The sequence below is a fragment of the Syngnathus scovelli genome, chromosome 4 (assembly GCF_024217435.2).
Source record: "Syngnathus scovelli strain Florida chromosome 4, RoL_Ssco_1.2, whole genome shotgun sequence".
Lineage (NCBI taxonomy): Eukaryota > Metazoa > Chordata > Actinopteri > Syngnathiformes > Syngnathidae > Syngnathus > Syngnathus scovelli.
The window spans coordinates 6,931,967-6,956,830 of NC_090850.1; the positions used below are offsets into that span (position 1 = coordinate 6,931,967).

Genomic DNA, 24,864 nt, shown 5'->3' on the forward strand with positions numbered 1-24,864 from the left:
GGCAAAAGACAGAGTACAACCTGGATTGATCTCCATTCCATCGCATGGGACTTATTATAACGACAGAAAAAAAATCACACTCACATTCACACCACAGCTACTGTAAATGGGAGCACTCATTCTGTCTGTACAGAAATCAAATTCGAGTGTTTGTATTAGAACGGTGATTTGTTTGTTGTACCATATGTTTTAGTCCTTTCTAGATTTCTTGTTGGGATTTGATCTGAGTTTGTTTGTTTGTTTGTTTGTTTATTTCGGCAAGTACAACACACTTATTACAGCATTGGGATGTGTAATAAATAAAATGTATTATCTTTCTAGTTCCCTAGTAACTAACTTGGCTAACTAGTAATCAATTTATGGAGCATTACGAAACATAGTCAAATGTCACAGAGATGTATCTTTCTGATAAATCAGTAAGCGACTGTGCATAGACTATTTTTTTTCTTACCAAGTTCAGATAGTTCATGGGAATCTGCAAATCTTCCTGCAAAAAAGAATCAGTGTTTAATGATGGTTTCTTCATGTGAACCGCCGTATTATTATTACTAATTGTTTTTCTTATGACCGTTTTAAGCGCCTTAAATATTCTGGGAAGTCACTCACCTGCGATTAGGTAAGAAATAGTCCGAACTGTGCTCTCCACCTGTGCCGTTGCAGTTGGGTTCCTTCTAACATACTCTGTATAACGCTCGTAAACCCGAGTCAATTTATCAATGTGCTCCTTGAAGAGAGACATTTTGCAGCGCAAACTGAAAAGCTACACTCTACATTTAATTGGTGTTCTAAACGCCATTATTTTTAGAATATTGCATATAGAATATAGCTGAGAATATTGTAAACACAGGCATTTGCAGGACAAACTTCCGGAGTAGTGGTCCTACATTTTTTTAATTCCCGCTGTTCAAGTGCCTTGGAGTGCATTAGTTCCGACCATGAACATATAAAAGCCCCGTTTCTTCCAGAGTCCTGCCTCGCACACTATTGTTGCATCAGCCCTCAGTAGCTTTGCGCCGTAGAAATGTCGATCACAGGAGAACAAGGTAATTTTTCCTAATTTATCTTCTCGTAGTCTAGTTTTAAAATGTCGTTGAACTGTCACTCATATAACACGTAGCCTAGCTTTCTGATTGTAAAATGTGGGCATGCTTAGCTGCGTGACAGTCGTTGCTGCACTCGCTGGAAAAACCTGGACATTTTGGTACTTTGGAATAATATGCACAATGATTTTTATTGTTATTATTATCATCATAATTATTATTCTTAAGGTTTCTCATTTTATGTGATGAAATAGACTATTTGCAAGTATTTATTCATAAACTTTGGAAGCGTATCTGTAACTAATCGGGTGTTTAAACAATGTAACACGAAATTAATTAACTTAGAAATGACACTACGTTGCAATTTTGAACCTTGACATGTTCTGACCACATGGATAAAATTTCAAATACCTAGTGTGTGTGTGTGTGTGTGTGTGTGTGTGTGTGTGTGTGTGTGTGTGTGTATTTTTTTTCAAAACTTTGTGTCTGATGTAATATTGTCATTTATGAAGACATAATATACAGGAAATACTGCACAAAGGCTTTTTCAATTTTTTATTAAGCTGTCACCCGTTTTCCAATATATGTTTCGTAGTTAGACTACTACTGTCAGGCAGGGGACAAGACGGAGGACTCGGATGCAGAGTCGTTTCTTTCTGGGATTTATTCCAGCAAGCACACTGAGCAAAAGTACAAATCAAATCGCCTCTTGCGAGGGAAAACACGTGGCAAAAAGTACAAACAAAAGGTGTCGCACTGAGGCGAGTCAAAAGGCTAAAAGTACAAATCAAAACGCCTCTTACGAGGGAAAACACGTAGCAAAAAGTACCAACTAAAGGAGTCGCACTGGGGCGAGACAAAAAGGCGATGGAGACCAAGGCACAAACAAAAGCGTCGCTCGGTGGCGAGACAAAAAGGAGGGTTCTTACAGAGAGTTCGGACATCAAGGGATCGCTGGTGGTCGGGACGAGGCAAGACACACTGGCACAAGACAAGGGGAAGACACGGACTAAATACACACAAAAGGGCGGGGACACAGGTGATGACAATTAGTGTCGATTACGCAGGTGCACACAATCGGGATCAGGGAAGACAAGACAACCAAACACCGAGGAAGGAAACACGAACTGAAACGGAAGGGATGACAAAATAAAACCGGAAGTAAAGTTACGACAATTGACGAGACAAAAAACCGAAAAAATAAACGCGACCGCATGACAGAACCCCCCCCCCTAGGGCCGGATCCCAGACGGCCCAGGAGCCCCAGGGTGAGCCGCATAAAAGTCATCAAATAGTCCCGGGTCCAAAATATAACTAGGCGGCACCCATTGCCGCTCCTCCGGCCCATAACCCTCCCAGTCCACCAGGTACTGCCAGCCCCGGCCTCTTCTGCGCACATCCAATAGTTGTTTTACGGTGTAGACCGTCCCACCTCCCACAGTCCGCGGAGGCGGCGCAGGATCCGGCACCAATGGACTGTCCACCACCGGCTTGACCTTCCCGACGTGAAAGGTGGGGTGGACTGCAAGGGACCTGGGCAAGCGGAGACGCACCGCAGCCGGGTGCACGACCTTGGCGATGGGGAACGGACCCACGAAGCGAGGCGCCAGTTTCCTGGAGTCCCCCCGGTGGGGAAGATCCTTGGCGGACAGCCAGACACGTTGCCCTCGCTGGTACACGGGCGCCGGACGTCTCCTCCGGTCCGCCATCCGCTTGACCCGGTCCCCCTGTCGGACCAGCGTGGCCCGAGCCGCCGCCCAGACGCGATGACAGCGGCGCACCAAGGCGTGGGCCGAAGTCACCGTCACCTCCGGCTCACTGTCAGGGAAGACTGGGGGCTGGTAGCCATACACACATTTGAATGGGGACATACCTGTGGCCGTGGTGGGCAGGGAGTTGTGGGCATACTCCACCCAGGAGAGGTTCTTGCTCCATGAGGCGGGGTTCTGGGAGACCAGGCAGCGGAGACTTGTCTCCAACTGCTGGTTGACCCGTTCCGTCTGCCCGTTCGCCTCCGGATGATAACCTGATGTGAGACTCACGGTTGCCCCTATGAGCCTGCAAAACTCCCTCCAAAACCTGGATACGAATTGGGGCCCCCTATCGGAGACAATGTCTTTCGGGAACCCATGAACCCGGAATATGTGGTCCATCATTACTATGGCTGTTCGTCTAGCGGACGGGAGCTTGGGCAAGGCGATAAAGTGAGCCATCTTTGAGAATCTGTCTACTACTGTGAGTATGGTGGTCCGCCCATGCGAGACCGGAAGTCCGGTGACGAAATCCATGGATATCTCTGCCCATGGACGCGAAGGAATGGGTAGGGGATGCAGCAACCCCATACGGGCGCCGTGGGAGTTCTTGTTCCGGGCGCAGACGGGACAGGCTGCCACGTATTCTTTGATGTCAGCCCTCATGGAGGGCCACCAGAATCGCTGCTGGATGACAAACAGGGTTCTGCGCATGCCTGGATGACAAGAGAGTCTGGAGGTGTGAGCCCAATGGATGACTTGGGATCGGAATTGATCTGGGACAAAAAGTCTGTTTTCCGGGCAGCCACTAGGGGGTGGCTTGTTTCCATTGGCCTGCTGTACCCGGCCTTCGATTGGCCAGGTCACTGCTCTCACCAGGCAATGAGGAGGCAGGATGGATTCGGGTTTCTTGAGTTCTGGATCTGAGTTGTAAACACGGGAGAGGGCGTCAGGCTTGGTGTTTTTGGATCCCGGTCTGTAAGATAGAGAAAAGTTAAAGCGATTGAAAAAAAGTGACCAGCGGGCTTGGCGGGAATTCAATCTTTTCACTGACTTGATGTATTCAAGATTTTTATGGTCTGTCCAAACCAAAAAGGGCTGCTGAGCACCCTCCAGCCAATGTCTCCATTCTTCCAGTCCCAGTTTAACTGCCAACAGTTCGCGATCCCCCACATCATAATTTTGTTCGGCGGGCGTCAGCCGTCGAGACAGGAACGCGCACGGGTGTAGTTTGTTGTCGCTCTTGGCTCTCTGTGATAGGATGGCCCCGACTCCTTGATTGGAGGCGTCCACCTCCACCACAAACTGTTGCGACGGATCAGGAAGCGTGAGGATGGGAGCGGTGCTGAAACGGTTCTTTAGCTCCTGGAAGGCCGCCTCCGCCTCTGCTGACCAGCGGAAGGGGACCTTAGGAGACGTGAGTGCGTGCAAGGGAGCCACCGTGGCACTGAAGCCCTTGATGAACCGCCGATAAAAATTGGCAAAGCCCAGGAATTGCTGCACCTTTCTGCGTGAGTCGGGGGTAGGCCATTCCTTAACCGCGCTGACTTTCGCCGGGTCCATCTCAACCTTGCCCGGGGCCACGATGAAGCCGAGAAAAGATACGGTGTCCTTGTGGAATTCACTTTTCTCGGCCTTTACGTATAGTTTGTGTGCAAGAAGACGTCGCAGCACCGTCTCGACGTGAATCCTATGGGTCCTCAGATCTGGGGAATAAATCAAAATATCGTCCAAATATACATATACAAAACGGTCCAAACAGTCTCTCAAAACATCATTGATCATGGCCTGAAACACAGCGGGAGCATTGGTGAGACCAAATGGCATGACTAAGTATTCGAAGTGTCCTCGATGGGTGTTGAACCCGGTCTTCCATTCGTCCCCTTCTCGGATGCGCACTAGATGGTATGCGTTGCGCAAATCTAACTTTGTAAACACCCGGGCTTGCTGTAGTTGGTCGAACACGGTCGACATCAGTGGGAGCGGATACCGGTTCTTGATTGTGATCTGATTGAGAGGACTATAATCAATACAGGGGCGTAGGGTGCCGTCCTTTTTGTCCACGAAAAAGAACCCCGCCCCCGCAGGCGACGATGATGGTCGAATCAGTCCTGCTTGCAGGGAGGAGTCTATATATTCGTTCATGGCTTGCTTTTCGGGGCCCGAAAGAGAATAAAGCCTCCCCTTAGGTATAGTTGAACCCGGCAGGAGTTCAATGGCGCAATCATACGGACGGTGGGGAGGTAGGGAGGTAGCCTTGGCCTTGCTGAATACCTCGGCCCATGGGTGGTAACACGCAGGGACCCCGGTTAAGTCGGGGGTTTGCGCGTCTCGAGCAGGAGGCACAGCGCGCGGGTTAGACCTGACACAGGAATCATGACAGTCGGGACCCCATCCCGTTATTTCCCCTGATCCCCAGTCTATGACGGGGTTGTGGCGTTGAAGCCATGGATACCCGAGAATGAGAGGGTTCATTGGAGAGGTCACGACATGTAGCCTTATATTCTCCTGGTGGGGACCTATCGACAACGAGACTGGTTCTGTTATGTGAGTTATTTCAAAAAGTGCCTGTCCATTGAGTGCCTTAGCTTTCACGGGGGTGTTCATCAGCTCAGTCTTTACCCCCCACCGGCGAGCAAATGCCCAGTCTATCAGGCTTTCATCTGCTCCTGAGTCTATTAGTACTTCGAGTTCTATTTCTCTTCCCAAGTGTGTAATCCTGCCCTTGGGAAGCACTCGCTCCGGGGACGGAGCCGCAGAGAAGGCGCTCACCTTCAGGGTCCTCCTTACTGGACAGGAGAGAAGGAGGTGTCCGAGCTCACCGCAGTAGTAGCATCTTCCCTCTCGGCGTCGCCGTAACTTCTCCTCCTCGGTCAACTTAGCTCTGCCCAACTGCCTCGGTTCTGGCTCCTGGCGCTGCCGATCCCCGTCCAGCCTGGAGTGGTGAACGTCAGGGCCGGCTACTGGGACGAAGGCGGGGGTGGTCCTGCTTCGGTGCTTCCTCCACTCTTGCAGCCGGTTGCCAGTGCGGATAGCCAGAGCGATGAGGGCGTCGAGGTCGGTGGGAAGGTCTAAGGGGATTAGCTGATCCTGTATGGACCCAGAGAGGCCCCGGAGGAAGACGTCATATAGTGCCGTCGCGTTCCAACCGCACTCCGCGGCCAGCGTGCGGAACCGGATGGCGTAGTCCCCGACGGTGTCTTGTCCCTGGACTATCTGACAGAGTTGGCGAGCCTTTTCTCGGTCAGCGGAGATTGGATCGAACACCGTTCGCAGAGCCTTGATGAAAGCGGGGAGAGAGTGACAGGAGACGGAATCCCTGGCCCATTCCGCGGTGGCCCACGTGCGGGCCCTTCCCGTCAGGTATGAAACCATGTAGGCCACCTTGGAGCGCTCGGTGGGGAAATCTGCTGGGGCCCTCTCAAAATGCATCCCGCATTCTGTAATAAATGCCCGGCTAAGGCCGGGTTCACCGGAGTAGCGCTCTGGAGGAGCCAGTCTGGCACCGTCGGTCATGGGAGCTATGGCAAGGGGAGTAACTGAGGAAGCAGCGGGTGTACTGGAAGTCGCTGCTGGTCCCGCGTTCAAGAGCGAGAGCACGTCCTGCATTTGCTGACCCAGCTGTGCTACTTGGGTGGCGACCGCTCCTCTGAATTCTTCTTGGCACTTAGCGATTCCTCGGATTTCTTTCCCCAAGTCGCCCACTTGCTTCTGGTGCTGGGCGAGCTGTGAGGCATGGGAACGCACTGCGGCGCACAGGTGCTCCGACTCTGCCGAGTCCATGACTGGCCAGTGTGTACTGTCAGGCAGGGGACAAGACGGAGGACTCGGATGCAGAGTCGTTTCTTTCTGGGATTTATTCCAGCAAGCACACTGAGCAAAAGTACAAATCAAATCGCCTCTTGCGAGGGAAAACACGTGGCAAAAAGTACAAACAAAAGGTGTCGCACTGAGGCGAGTCAAAAGGCTAAAAGTACAAATCAAAACGCCTCTTACGAGGGAAAACACTTAGCAAAAAGTACCAACTAAAGGAGTCGCACTGGGGCGAGACAAAAAGGCGATGGAGACCAAGGCACAAACAAAAGCGTCGCTCGGTGGCGAGACAAAAAGGAGGGTTCTTACAGAGAGTTCGGACATCAAGGGATCGCTGGTGGTCGGGACGAGGCAAGACACACTGGCACAAGACAAGGGGAAGACACGGACTAAATACACACAAAAGGGCGGGGACACAGGTGATGACAATTAGTGTCGATTACGCAGGTGCACACAATCGGGATCAGGGAAGACAAGACAACCAAACACCGAGGAAGGAAACACGAACTGAAACGGAAGGGATGACAAAATAAAACCGGAAGTAAAGTTACGACAATTGACGAGACAAAAAAACGAAAAAATAAATGACAACTACAATTCGATTTAAATCTTCAAGTTGAATTTAAAATGAGTTGCGGTTATGGTCGTGCGCACGAATTGATTAAAATGTAACAGTATTTTCTGTACGGGGGTTAAGCAGAGCCCCACCCCCAATCGTCAGTAGAATATTTTCGGTTTCGTTTTGACTTTGCTTCATTTTCATTCTTAGTAATTGGAGGATGCTTAAAGGAAAACGTTCGGTTTCACTTTTAGTTTACAAAATAGACTAGGAATTTCCCGTGCTTTTTCCCCCCAAAGGATCCAAATAATTGGTCATCTTTCATTTGTTTTTATCTGTTGATGGATTAATACACCCATGGTTTAAGATTGATCATATTCATAACTGTGACCTAATTTTTGTGGATAATGATGTTTCTTTAAATGCATAACCAAGATGTTGGTCTTATTTTGTATATCACAAAAACATTAGAAGTAATTAGCCAAATAAGAATATTGCAATTGCTCTGATACCTCAGAAAGCATTTCTTTCTTTCTTTCTTTTTCAAGCTTCTCATTTCTGTACCATGAAGGGTGCATCACATTCAGTGGTACATTCTGTCATGTATTGCGAGGAGAAAATGACACTTGGCAACAGTCAGGCATCACCTTATCAAAGACGAAATCAAAATACAATAGATGACAAACTGGAGTGTGAGTTGCTGCAAATGTTTCATGAGCTTTTTGCTAATTCCCTTCTTTGCACTGTCCTTTCACTGGTGAAACTAATCGCGGCTGGTCGGGGGGAAACCTGTTACTGATTGTTTCAGGCTGGTGCAGCCTAGTCTTATCTGCAACTATTTGCTTTCTTTCTATTTTGCAGTCTTTGAGTATGGCTTCTTGCTCCAAATAAAAGAGGATGCTGCACTTGCAGCAGCACTGAATGACTACCTAACAACTCGCAGCTACCTGGCTGGTTTCAGCCCTTCTCAGGCTGACCAGCAGGCACTTAAGCTTCTCCACAGGCCCCCAGACCCACAACATGTCCACGCTCTGCGTTGGTACAGACACATAACATGCCTCCAGCAAGACCTGAGCCCAGACAGCAGCAGTGAGTAGACAGTTGAAGACCTCAGCAGGCTAGACTTGTCTGTGGAACCAGTTAGGACATTGACGTCCTCAGGCAGGGAAAGTGGTTAGTCGCCCCCAATATAAACACTAGCGGTAACACTTGCTGTTTGTCGGACACGTGCCTGCATATGCTACATGTTTTCAAAATGGAAAAACATGGAAAAAAAAATAGATGCTCTAATATTAGTTTTGCCATGAAAGTAGTTTTGTTGCTGCGCAGGCCAGTGTGACAGCAGGACCAACTGCTTTGAGTAGTCATTATCAGTCACTAGGAGAGATTATGAGCAGTCATGTGATGGATGTTATGAATCATGTTACAAATATGCATACACAAGAGCAAGTGATCAAAATGTGAAATCACATTTGTGGGAAAAAAATTAGTGACCTTCCAAATTGGATAGATCGTGTTACAAATATGCATACACGAGAGCGAGCGATCAAAATGTGAAGTCGCATTTGTGGAAAAAGAGTTAGTGACCTACCAAATGTTATCTTGCCTACTCTAATGCATGGACACTGGGATATTGTGGTCCAATAGAGGGGTGGGACTTGTGCTTTCATGGATTGCCTTATAACTAAATGTGGACCCAATTCATCTAGTATCCTTGTTTGTAGAAGGTCCAATGGTTGCATGGAATGTATTGACGTTCGCCAAATGAAGTATGTTTTGGCCCTGTTTAATACATTTGACAATCTGATTTCAGGGAAAGGAAAGAGGGTACAGCCTCAGTGGTCTCCACCAGCTGGAACAGATGTTCCCCAACTCAGACTCTATAATAGTCTCACCAGAGCAAAGGTAGTGAAGATATTTATTAAATCAAATGCATCATTGTTTTTGGTGTTGAAAAAAACTTCCCAAAATTAGAGCTCTATGAACCTCAGTTAAATAAAGACCGTGCACATTAGTGCGGTTCGTAAAACGTCTTCTATAAAAGGCCTGCTTTTTTTATAGTTCTCATTGTGTCAAACATGTAGAAAGAACAAAGAAAATGGATCATTACCATATGAACACAACATATTTGATTTTCAATTTGTTTGTTGTTTGAGTGAAGAAATGGAATTACTACATGTTGCCATCTTGAAAATACTTTACTGTTAATGTTTTGAGTGGCATTTTCACATAGGTCACATAGGCTTGTAAATACCAATGCATTATATATTTCTATTTGACATGTCTATCGACACATGCAGCTCTAATAGCCCTCAAAAATAAGGGTCCAGGAAGTGTTTACAACAAAACATGTAATCTGTAGTTATTAACTTGCTTTCTGTGAACTATTTCAGGAACTCTTTGTTCCTCAGAATGGAAAGAAGGTCACATGGTACAGCTGTGGTCCAACAGTGTACGATGCCTCCCACATGGGACATGCCCGGTAAACGGGACACAGTGAAAAACATTCCACCTGTCACCACCACACTAAAGTACAAATAAGTTCTCATTCCGAATGTCTTTCCAGATCATACATCTCTTTTGATATTCTGCGAAGAGTACTGAAGGACTACTTCAAGTATGATGTTTTTTACTGCATGAACATCACAGACATCGATGACAAAGTATGTACAAGCTATAAAGTAGCAATTTGTTAATGCAATAACTAGAGTTAACGAGTATGCTCAAAGTTGGGTATTATGCTGCTCAGACTCACAGAATGGCAAACAAGGAGGGACACTAAATTGTGCCCCCTTGTGGAATCTTTTAACTTCCTCAAGCAGAGTACTTGTGCGTTGATAAAAACCTACCTGAGGTCACTCGTGTTCGAAGAACATCTGGCCTCTGACTCATAAGTAGGAAACACGCACCTCGGAATCGTAAAGAAAACTGCACGTGTGACCAAAGGGGTGTCTCACAAATTCATGCTAGAACCTCCACTGACTTGCGTACTGATAGTAGTAGTAACCCCTGGTTTAAAATATATAAGTTGACTCACCGGTCAGATGGTCAAAACGTTCTGTTGCTATTCTTACACAGATGATATTCTTCTTGCTCGACTCATAGATTCCTCAACTTTGTAACGCTAACTTAAAGAATATTAACCAACACTTGGTGAACAGACCTTGAGATGACCACAGAGCCCTGATTAGTGTTTTTTACCATTTTAAAAGACATTTTATTTTTCCACTGAGGGAAATTAAGGGACTGTGATGCTTATTATACTTCATGTTTTAAGCCGTCGATCGAGAAATTGATTTGTAACCATTTGTCTGTCAGATAATTAAAAGGGCACGTCAGAACTACCTAATGGACCAGTACAAGGAGAAGCAACCACAAGCTGTTCAAATACTGAAGGATGTGATGACTGCCCGAGTGGTGAGAAGTTACAAAAATAAACTTTGATGTCATTGTCATCCCTAAGTTTGTGTGTCCAAACAAGTACCATCAAATTTTAACTATGGACATTCTACAATAGGTTACCAGTGGCTCTGTGATTTGAACGTGCTTACTTGTTATCCTCAGCCCTTTCAGGCTCGCTTGGCCTCAACTACTGACGCAGATAAAAAACAGATGCTTGAAAGGCTTGATGCTGCCATCACCAGTGCTCTGCAGCCTCTGCAGGCAGCATTGGAGAGTAAAGCTGCAGATGACATCGTGCAACCTCTGGCCCAGGTAAGACTTAACCTTAATTACAACCACAAATGTATTTCCTTCACAAGGCAACAACTTTGTTTTATTTTATATTTAGTATTTGGACAAATAACTGTGTTTACATTTTGGCTTTATCTTTTAATATATAGTTTCAGTATTCTGTCAATTTGTTTAACATTAAAATACAGTACTATTATAAAATGTTGTCTTTCTTCTAGGCACTGCTGGCAAATTCCAAGGACATGCTGTCTGACTGGCTGGACAGTCAGTTTGGAAGTGAAGTCACAGACAACTCAATCTTTGCTATTCTGCCTACATTTTGGGAGGGAGAGTACCATAAAGACATGGACGCCTTGAATGTAAGTGGCACGGTGCAGTTTAATACGAAAGGTAACAGTGTGTCATAAACTACTCTGTCTTGTTGGTTACCAAAGAGAAATGGTGGTAATGAATCAATGTGTTGCTTTAAAAATAAAATAGATATTGGAAAGCTAAAAAATGGCAACTGTTAGAGATTTGCTCACTCCAACTTATTTTGCAAGAACCACACGGTAGACAAGCAAGTTCTTTTAGACACCTGCAGGTGGAGAGATCACTCGCTACAGGAATGAAATCTGGAGCCTCTCCCAACTACAAAGGCATATTTATTAAGAGAAACAGAGTGGGGGTAAGAGTAGGTTGAATAGGAAGGCCTTGTGCTCTAGTCAAAACATATCAGGGGATGTTTTACGACCTTGTGGAGGATGGGACAAGGTAGGTTATTTATTACCGGTTGCATTTCAACATAATCATACGATAAGGATAATCTGAAAAACCCCAACAGCAACATTTGAGTTTTGTACTCTGAATTTGGCTTAATATGATTATCATTGTATTTAGGCTCGTCACAAAAGTTACTATATCTGCTGTGATGAATAGGGCTCCAGATGAACTTTTAGCACAGGTTGCACTTATGCACCTAATGTTTTTTTTCTTGGTTGCACCAGCACTAAACTTGGATGCACCCAAATTTTTGACTGCATCACATTCACAAAGATGATAGGGAGCAAAATAAAACATCTCCAAAATATTTGTAAAAATTTAAAGAAGCTCATTTAAATCTGGAAGTGAAGACTGCACTTGTCCCAAGATTATCTTTGTTTTCTAGGTTCTTCCTCCTGATGTCCTTACCCGTGTCAGTGAATATGTGCCAGAAATTGTGGAGTTTGTGAAGAAGATTGTCTCAAATGGCTATGGGTAAAGTAGAGTGTAACATAATATTTATCATTTCAGTATAAATGCTAATGAGTAAAATGTTGTTTTCAGGTATGAATCAAATAGCTCTGTTTACTTTAACACTGCAAAGTTTGATGCCTGTCCAAAACACTCGTATGCCAAACTTGTGCCAGAGGCAGTTGGAGATCAGAAGGCTTTACAAGAGGGAGAAGGTACATGATACCATGTTTGGAATGATAACAATGATAACCATGAGCTAGCTTGTTTATATATTTTTGGGACACCATGTTCCTAAATCCTAAAATGCCTACTTTCAAAACTTGAAAGTACCACCCATAGACTCTATAATTTTTTGTCGTGTGTATTTAAAAAAAAAAAAAAAACAACATTTAGGTGACCTCAGTATTTCTGCCGACCAGTTAAGTGAGAAAAAATCACCCAATGATTTTGCCTTGTGGAAAGCATCTAAGCCCGGAGAGCCTTCATGGGACTCTCCTTGGGGAAAAGTAAGATGAGTTTCCTTTTTGCTTCCCATTTGAGAGACCTTTATGTACAATTGCTAAAAGTTTGGAAAACATTGGATTTTTTTTTTTTTTTTTTAATGTGTTAATAGGGAAGGCCTGGCTGGCATATTGAGTGCTCGGCCATGGCCGGCTCCATCTTGGGGGAGTCGATGGATATTCACGGTGGTGGGTTTGATCTCAGATTCCCCCATCATGACAACGAGCTGGCTCAGTCTGAGGTACAAAACTGACGAAAAAGTTTTAATATTAATGTTATGTGAAACATTGGCAGTTTCTGATCGTTACCGAGACCAACTATGTTTTGTGTTTTTGTTCTTCGTAGGCTTTCTTTGAGAATGATCATTGGGTCCGTTACTTCTTGCACACTGGTCACCTGACGATTGCAGGATGCAAGATGTCCAAATCTTTGAAGAATTTTATTACCATTAAGGAAGCCTTGGCAAAAAACACAGGTTTTTTAGTTATCTTTTTTTCCCTTGTACTCTTAACTGACTGCCTGAGCATAAAAAAAAAAATGTTGTGCTCAATGAATTTGAGTGAAAGGGGTTGACGACACCAATCACACTTGATTTGTTCCTGGTTTTACACAGTGAAGGAAATGGCCAATTTGTATTTATGGACCAGAGACTTTGTGTAAACACCAATGTCATGCAAGATAAAAATTTTATAGCCTTGGATTTGTTAGAGGCAGACATAATTTGTGAGGACACTTGAAGCCAAGATGTACTGTACAGCTGTCGTCCCCAACTTATTTCCACCACAGACCGATTCATAAAAGTCTAGAACTTTTGGCGGATCGGCAACCCGTCACTAGGATAACATCAACCCTTTAATATGGTCACTGTGGTAACGCTCCTCATGAGTGATAAAAACAACACAAAAACTGGGGTATTTTGTAGATATATAAATGATTCATAAAAGTCTATAACTTTGGCGGATCGGCAACCCATCACCAGGAAAACAACAACCCTTTAATATGGTCACTATGGTAATGCTCCTCGTGAATGATAAAAACACAAAAACTGGGGTATTTTGTAGCTATATAAATGAACGTGAATAAAATAATACATTAAGTCAATTGAAACCAGATTTTAAGATCCTAATTTGACCCTATTAGAATTTTTAAAAGTTACATTAACTCACCCAACCGCTTCATTTAGAATTGAAATTCCTAATTACGTACTGTATGCTCATTGATCAAACATCAAAGCTGCCTTTCTGTGTGCCAGTCAATGGCCAAAAGATTGGCAACACAAACTATACATCAATTCCCAAGAGAAAAAAATGATGCCAGAACAGGTCATTATTAGATCAAAAGGGAATTAAATTTGTGCAGCTCAAAGATGTCAATTTTATAAAATAGTATTTGATAGTAAAGCTCCTGTGAAGTGTTCCTTTTTTAAAAGTGAGCAAATCCACACATCAAATGTCTGTTTTAACACATAATTTGTCTTTTTCTTTTCATATTTGAAATAAAATAGTCTTGAAATAATAAGTCTGTGTTCCTGTTTGTTATTGCAGCCCGCCAGCTCCGTCTTGCTTTCTTGATGCATTCGTGGAAAGATACCTTGGATTACTCCCCCAACACTATGGAGTTAGTTGTCCAGTATGAGAAGTTCCTGAATGTATGTGATACTGGCCAAATAAATCTCTCTCTCAAAAAAATCTGTTTATCCTAAATAATTTCATAATTAATATGTTGTGTTCTTTTCTTTCCTTTTGTGAACAGGAGTTTTTCTTGAATGTGAAGGACATTCTGCGTGCACCTACTGACATCACAGGGCAGTTTGAAAAGTGGGATGTAGCAGAGGTGGCACTTAACGAAAGGTAAGAGAAAAGAAACGCGGCGTCGCATATTGGAGTTGATATCTTCTCTGGTCAGTCGTCATAATAAAAAGTTACAAATAAACGGACAAAAATGTGGTTCTGTTGTTGTCTGCTCCACCCTTCTACAAATTTAGGAGATTATGAAGTAAAAGCAAAATTGTTAAATAACAAAACGAAAGCTCGGCTGTAATGTAATTTTTAATCAATTTTATGTATTTTCTCTGCATAGCGCTACACAAATATTTAAAGGCCAAAAAAACCTAATAATTTCAATAGGCTAAGATTTTTTACATTTTTCAGCTTAACTAATTTTAATTGAATCAACACCAAAACACAACAAAATAGAAATTAAAACATGGAAAACAAAAAAGACCAGGAAAAAAAAAAAACCCCTCCAGATAACTTTTGTATTGTTACGACTAGCAATCAGAAAAACTATGAAAAAAAAGTACCTCTGCTTTGGGTAGTTTATTGAATACTATCTGTCCTGTTTTGGAGAAGCTTTACTCAGGACAGACTTGTCTTCATCCAGCACCAAGGAGCAACAATTGCTTCAATGGCGCCACAAGGGGATGGCCACGGCCACCCTTATAAATTTACTGGCCACCACCTCACTCTCCCCAACAGTGTAAAAGCATCACTTATGTATTTAATCCCAAATGCACAGCCAGCCCGGCCCCTCTTGGTATCCCCTCATGCTCAGCAGAACCCCTCCAGAACCCTCTGTTTTGGTTACAATAAAAGTACATCTTATGCCTTATAATTGTTTTGGGACTAAAAATGATAACTGTACTGTTTTTTATTAGATCATTAGTAACGTGTATTAATAGTAACAAAGTATGTATGTCAGAAGTTATTTCCTCAAGTCTTTCAGTGTACTGCCTAATAGGTAGGTGTATCATCTGTGTCCTCTAGTTTTTACGACAAGAAGGCGGCCATCCACGTGGCTCTGTGTGACAACATTGACACCCGCACAGCCATGGAGGAGATGAGGCAGCTGGTTAATCAGAGCAACAGCTACATCGCCAGCAAGAAAGGTGCTAAGCTGAGACCCAACCGCATGCTGATGGAAAGTATTGCCATGTATCTCACCAAAATGCTCAAGGTGAGAAAAGAAAAACAAAAAAGCCCTCTGGTGCATCCTGATTAACGACTTTTAAATTATAACAATGTGAAAGCTTTATTTGGTCTGTGTTTTCATGTCAGAGCTTCTCATAAAAAAGTTATTGATGTCTTCTAGATATTTGGTGCAATTGAAGGTTCAGAGCCCATTGGTTTCCCAGTTGGAGGACAAGAACAGAGCGTTGACGTAAGACAGAGCCATTTTTCTATCACCAGTCATTTCTAATATTTGCTGGACACCACTTATTTTGCGATAGCATAAGTAGAATTTATATACAAAATTATATGTATAAAATTTGTTAAGACAACAAATGCAGTCTTTCATGTGGCTGGTTTAATATAAATATTAATAGTTTTTATGCTGTCTTTTTTAGCTGGAGAGCACAGTGATGCCTTACCTTTCAGTTCTGTCTACTTTCCGAGAGCAAGTACGAATAATTGCCAGACAGCAGAAGGGTAAGACCTGTAGATTTCTGCTCTGCTTTGATTTGACTTGTAACATTTCAAGTGTTGCACAAAAAACAGTAAGCAAAAGTTTTTTTTTTTTCCACTAGCAGTGTAAGTATTCGTTTTTTGTATTTTTCTACCAGTCATGGAGTTGCTGGTGCTTTGTGACGATGTCCGTGATGTTAAATTACCGGAGCTGGGTGTCCGACTCGAAGATCATGAAGGTAACATAACATCCTGTTTTATATCATTGTAAGTAAGTAATTGTGTGCCATTTAGTTGTGTGGATATGAATTGACAGTACAGTACTGTATGTGGCTGTAGTATATCTATATCGCGCTCTCGCTCTCTTTTTCTTTCTTTCGACATCAAACGCCGATGCTGCATCTTGTGCGCCGGTGTTACGGGCTTAAACGTGAGCAAAACAGAAAAATAAATCGGATACAAGATAGGTGAGTTTGTAAAAAGGAAATGACGGCCTACTGAACCAGGGAGTCAGGATGCACTTATGTTGCGTGTTAAGAGCACAAATGTCACTTTCGTTAGTTTTAAAATGCTGCTCCTGGTCCTCAGGTTTCCCTGTCTTTGCCAATGCCATCGCCGCATTGCAGATCAAACAAACAAGCTTGAAATAAGACTAGACAAAAAATACAAACAACTCAACTACTCCGAGTGCTAGCTGGCTGGTGACCGCAGGTCAAGTACCCTCGACCCGTTCAGCACTCCTGTCTTTAGAGAAGCAAAGTAGGAGGAGCGCTGTGTATATTTGTGCTTGTCAAACTATTACCCACAAAAGTTTTTATTTTTGTAAATACCACAGCTAAGGCCAAATTCAGTATTATTAAGATGATGTAGTTATGCAGTGTGACTTTGTTGCAGGACTGCCAACTGTGGTGAAACTGGTGGACAAGGAGATTTTATTGAAGGAACGCAATGAAATGATCAAGGTAAAGAGAGGCAGTGGTACCATGTACATTGCAGTGTGAGTTGGAACAAAGGTTTCTTTGCCAGTGACAGGATTTTCTCAAGTTTGATATGTATGTGTCGCTTCATAATAATGTAAGTAAAGTAGTACAAGTTTAAATACAAAAGAAAGAGCAGGGAACTGAGATTAACCAGTCATTTCTTCCATTCCAATTTTGAATATACAGTATGTGAATACAATACTTAACTGTGAACTATTTTGTTCATAGATGGAGGAAGAGAAGCAGAGGAAAAAAGAGGAGGCTGCTAGGAAGAAAGAAGAACAAGAGGTTTGTTTTGACCTCTTCGGCTCGTGAAAATATTGCGATTAATCAAACTGTAATGTTCCTGATTTGTTTGTTCATGGCTTTTGTGTTTCAGATAGCTAAGCTTGCTAAAATGAAGATTCCTCCATTTGAGATGTTCCTTACAGACACAGACAAATATTCCAAATTTGATGAAATGGTAACATGTTACACAGGTTTACAAATTACAGCTGTCACCTGGAAAAAAATGAAATATCAGCAAAATGCAAGCGTTTTCTATAATCCAGTATGCCTGTGAACCCCACAATGGAAAGCAAGGAATATCTTGGCCATGTCTGACAATTTTACCAATAATATGCGAGGCTGGTTAGTCAGCACATCTAAATAGCCAATCTCCAGTTGTTCGAATGGAAAAGTCGATGTTCCTGATCTTTTTATGAGTCATATGAACCAATTAATTCTCACATACTATGTACAGGTCTCGTCATGTCATTTCTTCATTTGTCCGCAGGGTTTTCCCACACATGATGCTGAAGGGAAGGAACTCAGCAAAGGACAAGAAAAGAAACTGCGCAAGCTTTATGAAAATCAACAAAAGATACATAAAGAGTACCTTTTGAGCATTGGCGTGCAGTCAGGGGAGGCAAAAAAAACCTAAATAAAATTATTTTCAGAAAGTTCAGTTCAATGTTTAGTGTTTTTTCAAACCGATAATGTCTATAGTTTCATAGCCAAAACTGCGATTTTTTTTTTTAAACATCTATAAAAAAAATCTTACCATTACCAATAATAAATTAATTATAAATAATAATTGATTGCTTAATTACCAATACCATTTGAAAGATCTTGAAAGAAGTTAAATATACAAGATAAGATTTTTAGTCACGCTACTAACGCTATGTTTGGCTCATAATTGTGAAAATCTGACCACACATCGCTGCTTAAAAGCCAAATATTTATGAGAATCCAGAAAACAGTGTAAATGCTTGAGATCATCGGCTCTGAAGAATTTTTGACAAACACTGGAAAATATTCAAGTCTGCTCATAAGTGAACCCAGATTAGGTACTCAGCTGTTAAATGGGGATGGAGGCATTTGTAGCCTTCTCCCAAATCCTTACTGTGGACCAATCACATGCTATATTCAGTTTTTAACCCGTTATCCTCAGCGTTCTTAAATCTATTTTCAGATCCATTCAGTTTCAGAAATCTGAAGAAGCTAACAGTCACATTTATATTGTGTGGCACTGCAAATCACTCAAAATTTAATGTATTTCAATGTAATTTATTGAATATTATAGTAGATGGCCATATGAAGAATTTTGATTTGATTTATTTCAGCAAGCACAGCACATGATACTATTTTTACATCTTCATTTCACCTTATGTTTTACAAGACTTGTCGAAAAGGTTAACGGGTTGAAGCAATTCTGCTTATCCCTGGTCCCGTTCCAATTACAACCAAGGTTTCACTGCCAGACACATAATCTACATTACTACATTAACAGTACCATAATCATGAAAAGGGAGAAATAAAAGAAAACTGAATTTGACTTGTACAATGATTTGAATACAGTAATAAGAGTTGAACTGAACATTTGAATAAGAAGCAGAGGTTTGACCAAGATAATGTTTTATTTGAAAACAGCAATAGCGAATAAACTGGAAGTTTGACTTAAAGTTGTGTCAATTTGTTTTGATCACAGCCAAGTTGATTTCATGAATTCAAAGGCTTTGCTGCAAATTATTACTCAGAATTTTATCTAAAGGCAAGCCTGGGATATCATATTTGTAATACACAGACTATGGAATGACGTTATGAAGACTTTTTAATATGTTACGACAGTAGGGTGCCCACAGCATGTAGGTTAAGGTCACCAATTGATTTGATTAATTTGAAATCCCTCGACATGTTTTGGGACACATTTAGAATTACATGAGTCACAAATAGACATAAGATTGTCAGAGACAAAAAGCAGAGATGTGATTCTGAGGCCGCCAATCCGGACCCCTTACCGCCTCGGCTGCACCTAGAAATTTTGTCCATACAAGTTATGAACAGAATCTGTAACAAAGGGCAGCCTTGGAAACGAATCCGACTTACTGCTGGAAATGCGGGCCAAACTCTGGCATCAGTGGTACAGGGACCGAATCGCCCTTATCAGTGCGTTTGGTACCTCGTACACCCGGAGCACCCTCCACAGAACTCCCCGAGGGACACGGTTGAATGCCTTCCCCAAGTCCACAAAACACATGTTGACTGCCATGCACCCTACAGGATCCTGCATCATCCTCATTAATGTAAATATCATAATGTACAAAATACAGTAATCCCGTTTATCACGGATAATTGGTTCCAAGACCATTCGCGATTGGTGGAAATCCGCGAAGTAGAGAAAATATATTGTTACAATAGCCACAAAAGACTTTTATGAACCTTTATTGTGGTTTTATACACTTTATTGTTTTCTTAAACACTTCTTTTTATTTCTAAACACTTTTGAAAACATCAAACTGACTTCCAGAAACTTTATTGATTTAAATAAATAAAATTAATAAGAGTAAATATATTATTACAATATCCACACAAGACTTTCATGAACCTTTTATGAAGTATAAACGTGTCTGCACTTGCATGCTGGCCGGTTGTCGTGCCCCCGCGGCCCAGCACGAGGGCATCTGCATTGTACTTTTAAATACTTTATTGTATTTTAAACACTTTTTAAAACATTTTATAGTGTAAACGTGTCACGGCTCCGCTCTGCTCTCGCCGTGTTGGCCGGCTGATGCGACCCTGCGGCCCAGCGCGAGGGCATCCGCACAAGACTTTTATCATTTTATTTTTAAACGCTTTATTGTATTCTTAAATATTTAAACATTTTAAACTGGTAACGTGTCACGGCTCCGCTCTTGCCATGCTGACTAGATGACGCACCCCTGCAGCCCACCGCGAGGGCATCCACGCAAGACTTTTATAATTTTATTTTTAAAAACTTTATCATACTTTTAAACACTTTATTGTATATTTAGATACTTTTTAAATAACTTTGCTATGCCCTTATGCTTCGATGACGCACGACGCGAGCTCGCTGACTGGCTCGTCAGCTTGCCTCGTAGTCTTGCTCTGCCGGCATTCCAGCTCTCCTTGTTTCCTTTAAACTTTCCCCAAATAAAGAGCCCGTGTTGCATTTGGTTGTCCTACCTCGTTTGTGACAACAAAATGAAGTGCGAATCACAGATGCTGCTGAATCTGCTGACACAAACAAAGTGGAGTAGTGGATACGTGGCAGGAGATTGAGATAAAGCCTAGTTAGAGTTTACAGCTCTATGCCAATCATCGGCAAGGATACAGATCAACATGTTCCCATTGGTCACGTCTCCTCTACCGGCCAATAGTGTGCTGTAAAGTCATATAGGCAGACAAAGCCCTGCGCTCCAAGTGACGCCGCAAAAAGCCACGATGCACTGAATATATCTGCAATATTTGTTTGCATAAAAACCCATAATGCACCGAGGCCGCGATGCACCAAATATATCCACAATATTTGTTTTCATAAACACCTGCGATGCAACGAGGCTGCGATAGATGAATCGTGAAGTGGCGAGGGATTTCTGTAAATGAATAAGTCATAATAAAAAGTAATGTAATAAATATCAAGACATTTGTCACGTCTCGTCCCCAACTGCTCCACTATGTGTCTGTTGTCTTGGTTTCTGTCTGTGTGCTCGCCCCTCCCCTCCTGTGTGCCCATGATCAGTGTGATTATTCCCACCTGCCTCTCGTTACCTGTCGTGTATATAAATCCTGTCTGCCCCTCACACCCTGTCGGATCATTGGTTGTGGTTGTCCGGTGTTGGATTTACGTTGTGTGTTCCAGTCATGAGGTCTTTTTGGTTCCTGTTGTCGTCCGGTCTTGCTGTCGTCATGTCCTGATGTCGTCTGGTTTCACGTTCCGGTCAGTCATTCGTGTTATTGTGGTTACGTCGTGTCAGTTTGCCTTTTTTGAGTTCACCAATAAACCCTGGTCCAAGCTGCACTTGGTCGTCCTGCTCCATGCTCCACCCGACCGTGACAACATTAATCTGTCTTTCAAGGAAGGAGGAACAATAAGTAGCTCCTTGTTAATGTCTCTAAATTCTATGCATGGATAACTTTCAGTTATGACACTAAATACAGTTGTCACAAAATATACGTAGTTGCACGAGCAAATGGCACATGATCGTCTACGTCATCTGATTGCCCCGCGGATGGCTGCCACGGTGAGTCGCTCTCTGTTTCTTTGTCTTATTTTGTGTGTTTTCTGTGTCTTCTGCTGTCCATCCCGGATCACTTTTACTAGAGAAGCACTGTTAAACATCGGTCAGTCTTCTTCTGGTATTTTCTCTCCTGTTCTCTCTGACTCAGACTGTTTGTCGGAGATTTTAGCCGGAGCGGCGGTGCTATACAAGCTAGCGCGACGGCGGCGACGCGGAAAACGAGCGGGAGCCCTCGTAAATCTGAGGCAGAGAGGGTTCCGTTCTGCCCTACCGTCAATTCATCTGGCGAATGTCCGCTCCCTGGCGAACAAGATGGACGAACTGCTGCTCCTCACTTCAAGGAACACGGACTTCAGCAGATCCGCCGCGCTGTGTTTTGTTGAGACGTGGTTTAGCGAACGAACCCCCCATCACGCCATGGAGTTAGCTGGGTTTCGGCTAACGCGTGCAGATCGCAGCGCGGAGCTCTCCGGAAAATCAAAGGGAGGTGGTCTCTGTTTCTACATTAATGAACGTTGGTGTACCGATGTCATGGTGTTGAAAGAGTTTTGCAGCCCTCTCCTAGAAACACTTTTCATAAACTGCCGGCCGTTCTATTCACCACGGGAGTTCTCCTCGATCGTCATGGCGGCTGTTTACATCCCACCACACGCACGTGCGAGTGAAGCCACGCAGATGCTGGCTGACCAGGTGACAGACATGGAGAAACTTCTACCAAATTCACTAATCATTGTTCTGGGTAATCTTAACAGGGCGAACCTCGCACACGAACTCCCCAGATACAGACAGCACATAACGTGTCCCACCAGAGGGGCACAGACACTGGACCACTGCTACACCGTAATTAAGGATGCATACCACTCTGTGGCTCGTGCAGCTTTAGGACTCTCGGACCACTGTCTAGTTCATCTGATCCCTGCCTACAGACAGAAATTAAAAACTTTTAAGCCTGTGGTGAGGACTGTCAGGAAGTGGACAGTGGAGTCAAGGCAGGACCTCCAAGCCTGCTTTGACTGCACCGATTGGAGTGTTTTTGAATCTGCAAATTCAGACTTGCATGAACTCACTGACACTGTCACATCATACATCAGTTTTTGTGAGGATCTGTGTGTGCAGACTAAGACCTTCTGCACGTACAACAACGACAAACCTTGGTTTACACCGAACCTTAGGAGGCTGCGCAAAGTCAAGGAGGAGGCCTACAGGAGCGGCGACCGGGACCTGTTCAAGCAGACCAGAAACACACTGAACCGAGAGTTCAGGAAAGCCAGGAGGTGTTACGGGGAGAGCCTGGAGAGACACCTCTCTGCCAATCCTGATCCCTCAACAGTGTGGAAAGGCCTGCAGAGCATCACGGGCTTCAAGAAACGAACCCCCCGTCCTGTGGAGAGCCCAAGGCTCGCTGACCAGCTAAACAGGTTCTACTGCAGGTTTGATCGGTCCTCCCACACAACGGGACCTCCTGCAGCACAATCCACATACTCACCTCCCCCCACAACTGCTCTGTCCACACCTCCATCACCGTGGTCACCGACTCTCTCTCTTGCAGAGGCCGCGCCCGCACTCCAGATTCGCGAGGAGGAAGTGCGCGAGATGTTCCGGAGACAAAAGATCAGGAAGGCACCGGGCCCAGACGGCGTGTCACCTTCCTGCTTGAAAGTCTGCGCTGAGCAGCTGGCGCCCACCTTTGCACGGATCTTCAACAGTTCCCTGGAGCTGTGTGAGGTGCCCTCGTGCTTCAAGAGCTCCACCATCGTTCCAGTGGCCAAGAAGCCCGCCATCACAGGTATGAATGACTATAGACCTGTTGCACTGACATCTGTGGTCATGAAATCTTTCGAGAGGTTAGTACTGAACCACCTGAAGGATGTCACGGGCCCCCTGCTGGACCCCCTCCAGTTTGCCTACCGGGCAAACAGGTCGGTGGATGATGCGGTCAACATGGGACTGCACTACATCCTGCAACACCTGGACACCCCAGGAAAGTACGCCAGGATCCTGTTTGTGGACTTCAGCTCGGCGTTCAACACCATCGCTCCTGACATCCTCCAACAGAACCTCATCCAGCTTGCGGTGCCTGCCTCCACCTGTCAGTGGATCACCAGCTTCCTGACCAACAGGAGACAGCGTGTGAGGCTGGGGAGCATCACATCTGACACCCTGACCACCAACACTGGAGCCCCTCAGGGATGTGTCCTCTCCCCACTGCTCTTCTCCCTCTACACCGATTTCTCCGCAAGTGACTCTTCCGTGAAGCTCCTAAAGTATGCAGACGACACCACTCTCATCGGACTGATCCAAAACGGTGATGAGACTGCGTACAGACAGGAGGTGGAGCGGCTGGTCCACTGGTGCAGCCAAAACCACCTGGACCTGAACCCGCTCAAGACCGTGGAGATGACAGTGGACTTCAGGCGAGGCCCTTCACCACCTTCACCCCTCACTATCCGCAGTAATACTATTCTCTCATCAGACACCTTCAAGTTCCTGGGAACCACAATCTCTCGGGACCTGAAATGGACCGGCCACATAGACTCTGTCCGGAAGAAGGCCCAGCAGAGGCTGTACTTCCTGAGACAGCTCAAGAAGTTCAACCTGCCACGGGAGCTGCTGAAGACCTTCTACACTGCCATCATCCAGTCTGTCCTCTGCACCTCCATCACTGTCTGGTTTGGATCGGCCTCCAAACAAGACGAGCACAGACTGCAACGGACAATAAGGATTGCAGAAAAGATAATTGGAATCAACCTCCCATCTATCCAAGACTTGTACCTGTCCAGGACCAGGAAACGTGCACGTAACATCTCAACAGACCCTTCGCACCCAGGTTGCAGCCTGTTCGAACTACTCCCCTCCGGACGCCGTTATAGAGCTCTGTACACTAAAACCAGCAGACACAGAGACAGCTTCTTCCCCCAGGCTGTCGCTCTGAACTCACACCACTCTTAGAGTCTCCGAGTCATTACTGTGCAATAACATCCCGCTTGCCACACCTTTTTTTTTTGTCTACACTGTTTGTACTATGTGTCCTCTCTGCATCCATTGCAGCCTGGTCATTCTAGAAGAGGGACCCTCCCATCTGTGGTCTCTTCTCAAGGTTTCTCATTTCCCCTAGCTGGAGTTTTGAGTTTTTCCTTGCCCTCTTGGGAGTTTAAGGTCAGGGGGTGCTTTCGTTCTTCACATGTCCTGAGTGTTGTTGTTAGTCACCTAAATGTTGAACAGAGGCTGTGATTTACCAAAGTCAAATTCCTTGTTTGGCACGCTCAAACATGGCGAATAAAAAACTCTTGAATCTTGAATGAAAATAGCTTCAGATATGAACATTCTGTTAGCTAATTATGGGCCAACGTTAACCGAAGGGAAATAAGTAGACCTAATAACTGAACTT

General features: G+C 44.1%; 1 protein-coding gene across 2 annotated transcripts; it reads left to right on the top strand.

Moving 5' to 3' along the window:
- The first annotated feature begins 895 nt into the window (after positions 1 to 895).
- On the top strand, positions 896 to 17,902 carry LOC125967218 (cysteine--tRNA ligase, cytoplasmic). Of its 2 annotated transcripts, XM_049718049.2 has the most exons (23): positions 945 to 1,043; positions 8,025 to 8,252; positions 8,977 to 9,068; positions 9,557 to 9,645; positions 9,730 to 9,826; positions 10,482 to 10,580; positions 10,728 to 10,877; positions 11,075 to 11,215; positions 12,004 to 12,092; positions 12,162 to 12,283; positions 12,465 to 12,577; positions 12,685 to 12,813; positions 12,918 to 13,047; positions 14,117 to 14,220; positions 14,325 to 14,422; positions 15,338 to 15,527; positions 15,663 to 15,731; positions 15,919 to 16,000; positions 16,135 to 16,215; positions 16,871 to 16,938; positions 17,185 to 17,244; positions 17,336 to 17,419; positions 17,732 to 17,902. In XM_049718049.2, the coding sequence occupies exons 1-23, from the start codon at positions 1,022 to 1,024 to the stop codon at positions 17,876 to 17,878; spliced, it is 2,484 nt and encodes an 827-aa protein (XP_049574006.1). In that variant the 5' UTR covers positions 945 to 1,021; the 3' UTR covers positions 17,879 to 17,902. The 2 variants fall into 2 exon arrangements, with proteins under 2 accessions (XP_049574012.1, XP_049574006.1); XM_049718055.2 differs by lacking the exon at positions 8,025 to 8,252 and having other exon boundaries at positions 896 to 1,043.
- Positions 17,903 to 24,864: the final 6,962 nt, after the last annotated feature.

Excerpts from the sequence above, each read along its gene's own strand:
- LOC125967218 (XM_049718049.2), top strand. The coding sequence starts at position 1,022 with ATGTCGATCACAGGAGAACAAG. Across the intron at positions 9,069-9,556 it reads ATAGTCTCACCAGAGCAAAG|GAACTCTTTGTTCCTCAGAA; the intron begins GTAGTGAAGATA and ends GAACTATTTCAG. Across the intron at positions 14,423-15,337 it reads GAGGTGGCACTTAACGAAAG|TTTTTACGACAAGAAGGCGG; the intron begins GTAAGAGAAAAG and ends TGTGTCCTCTAG.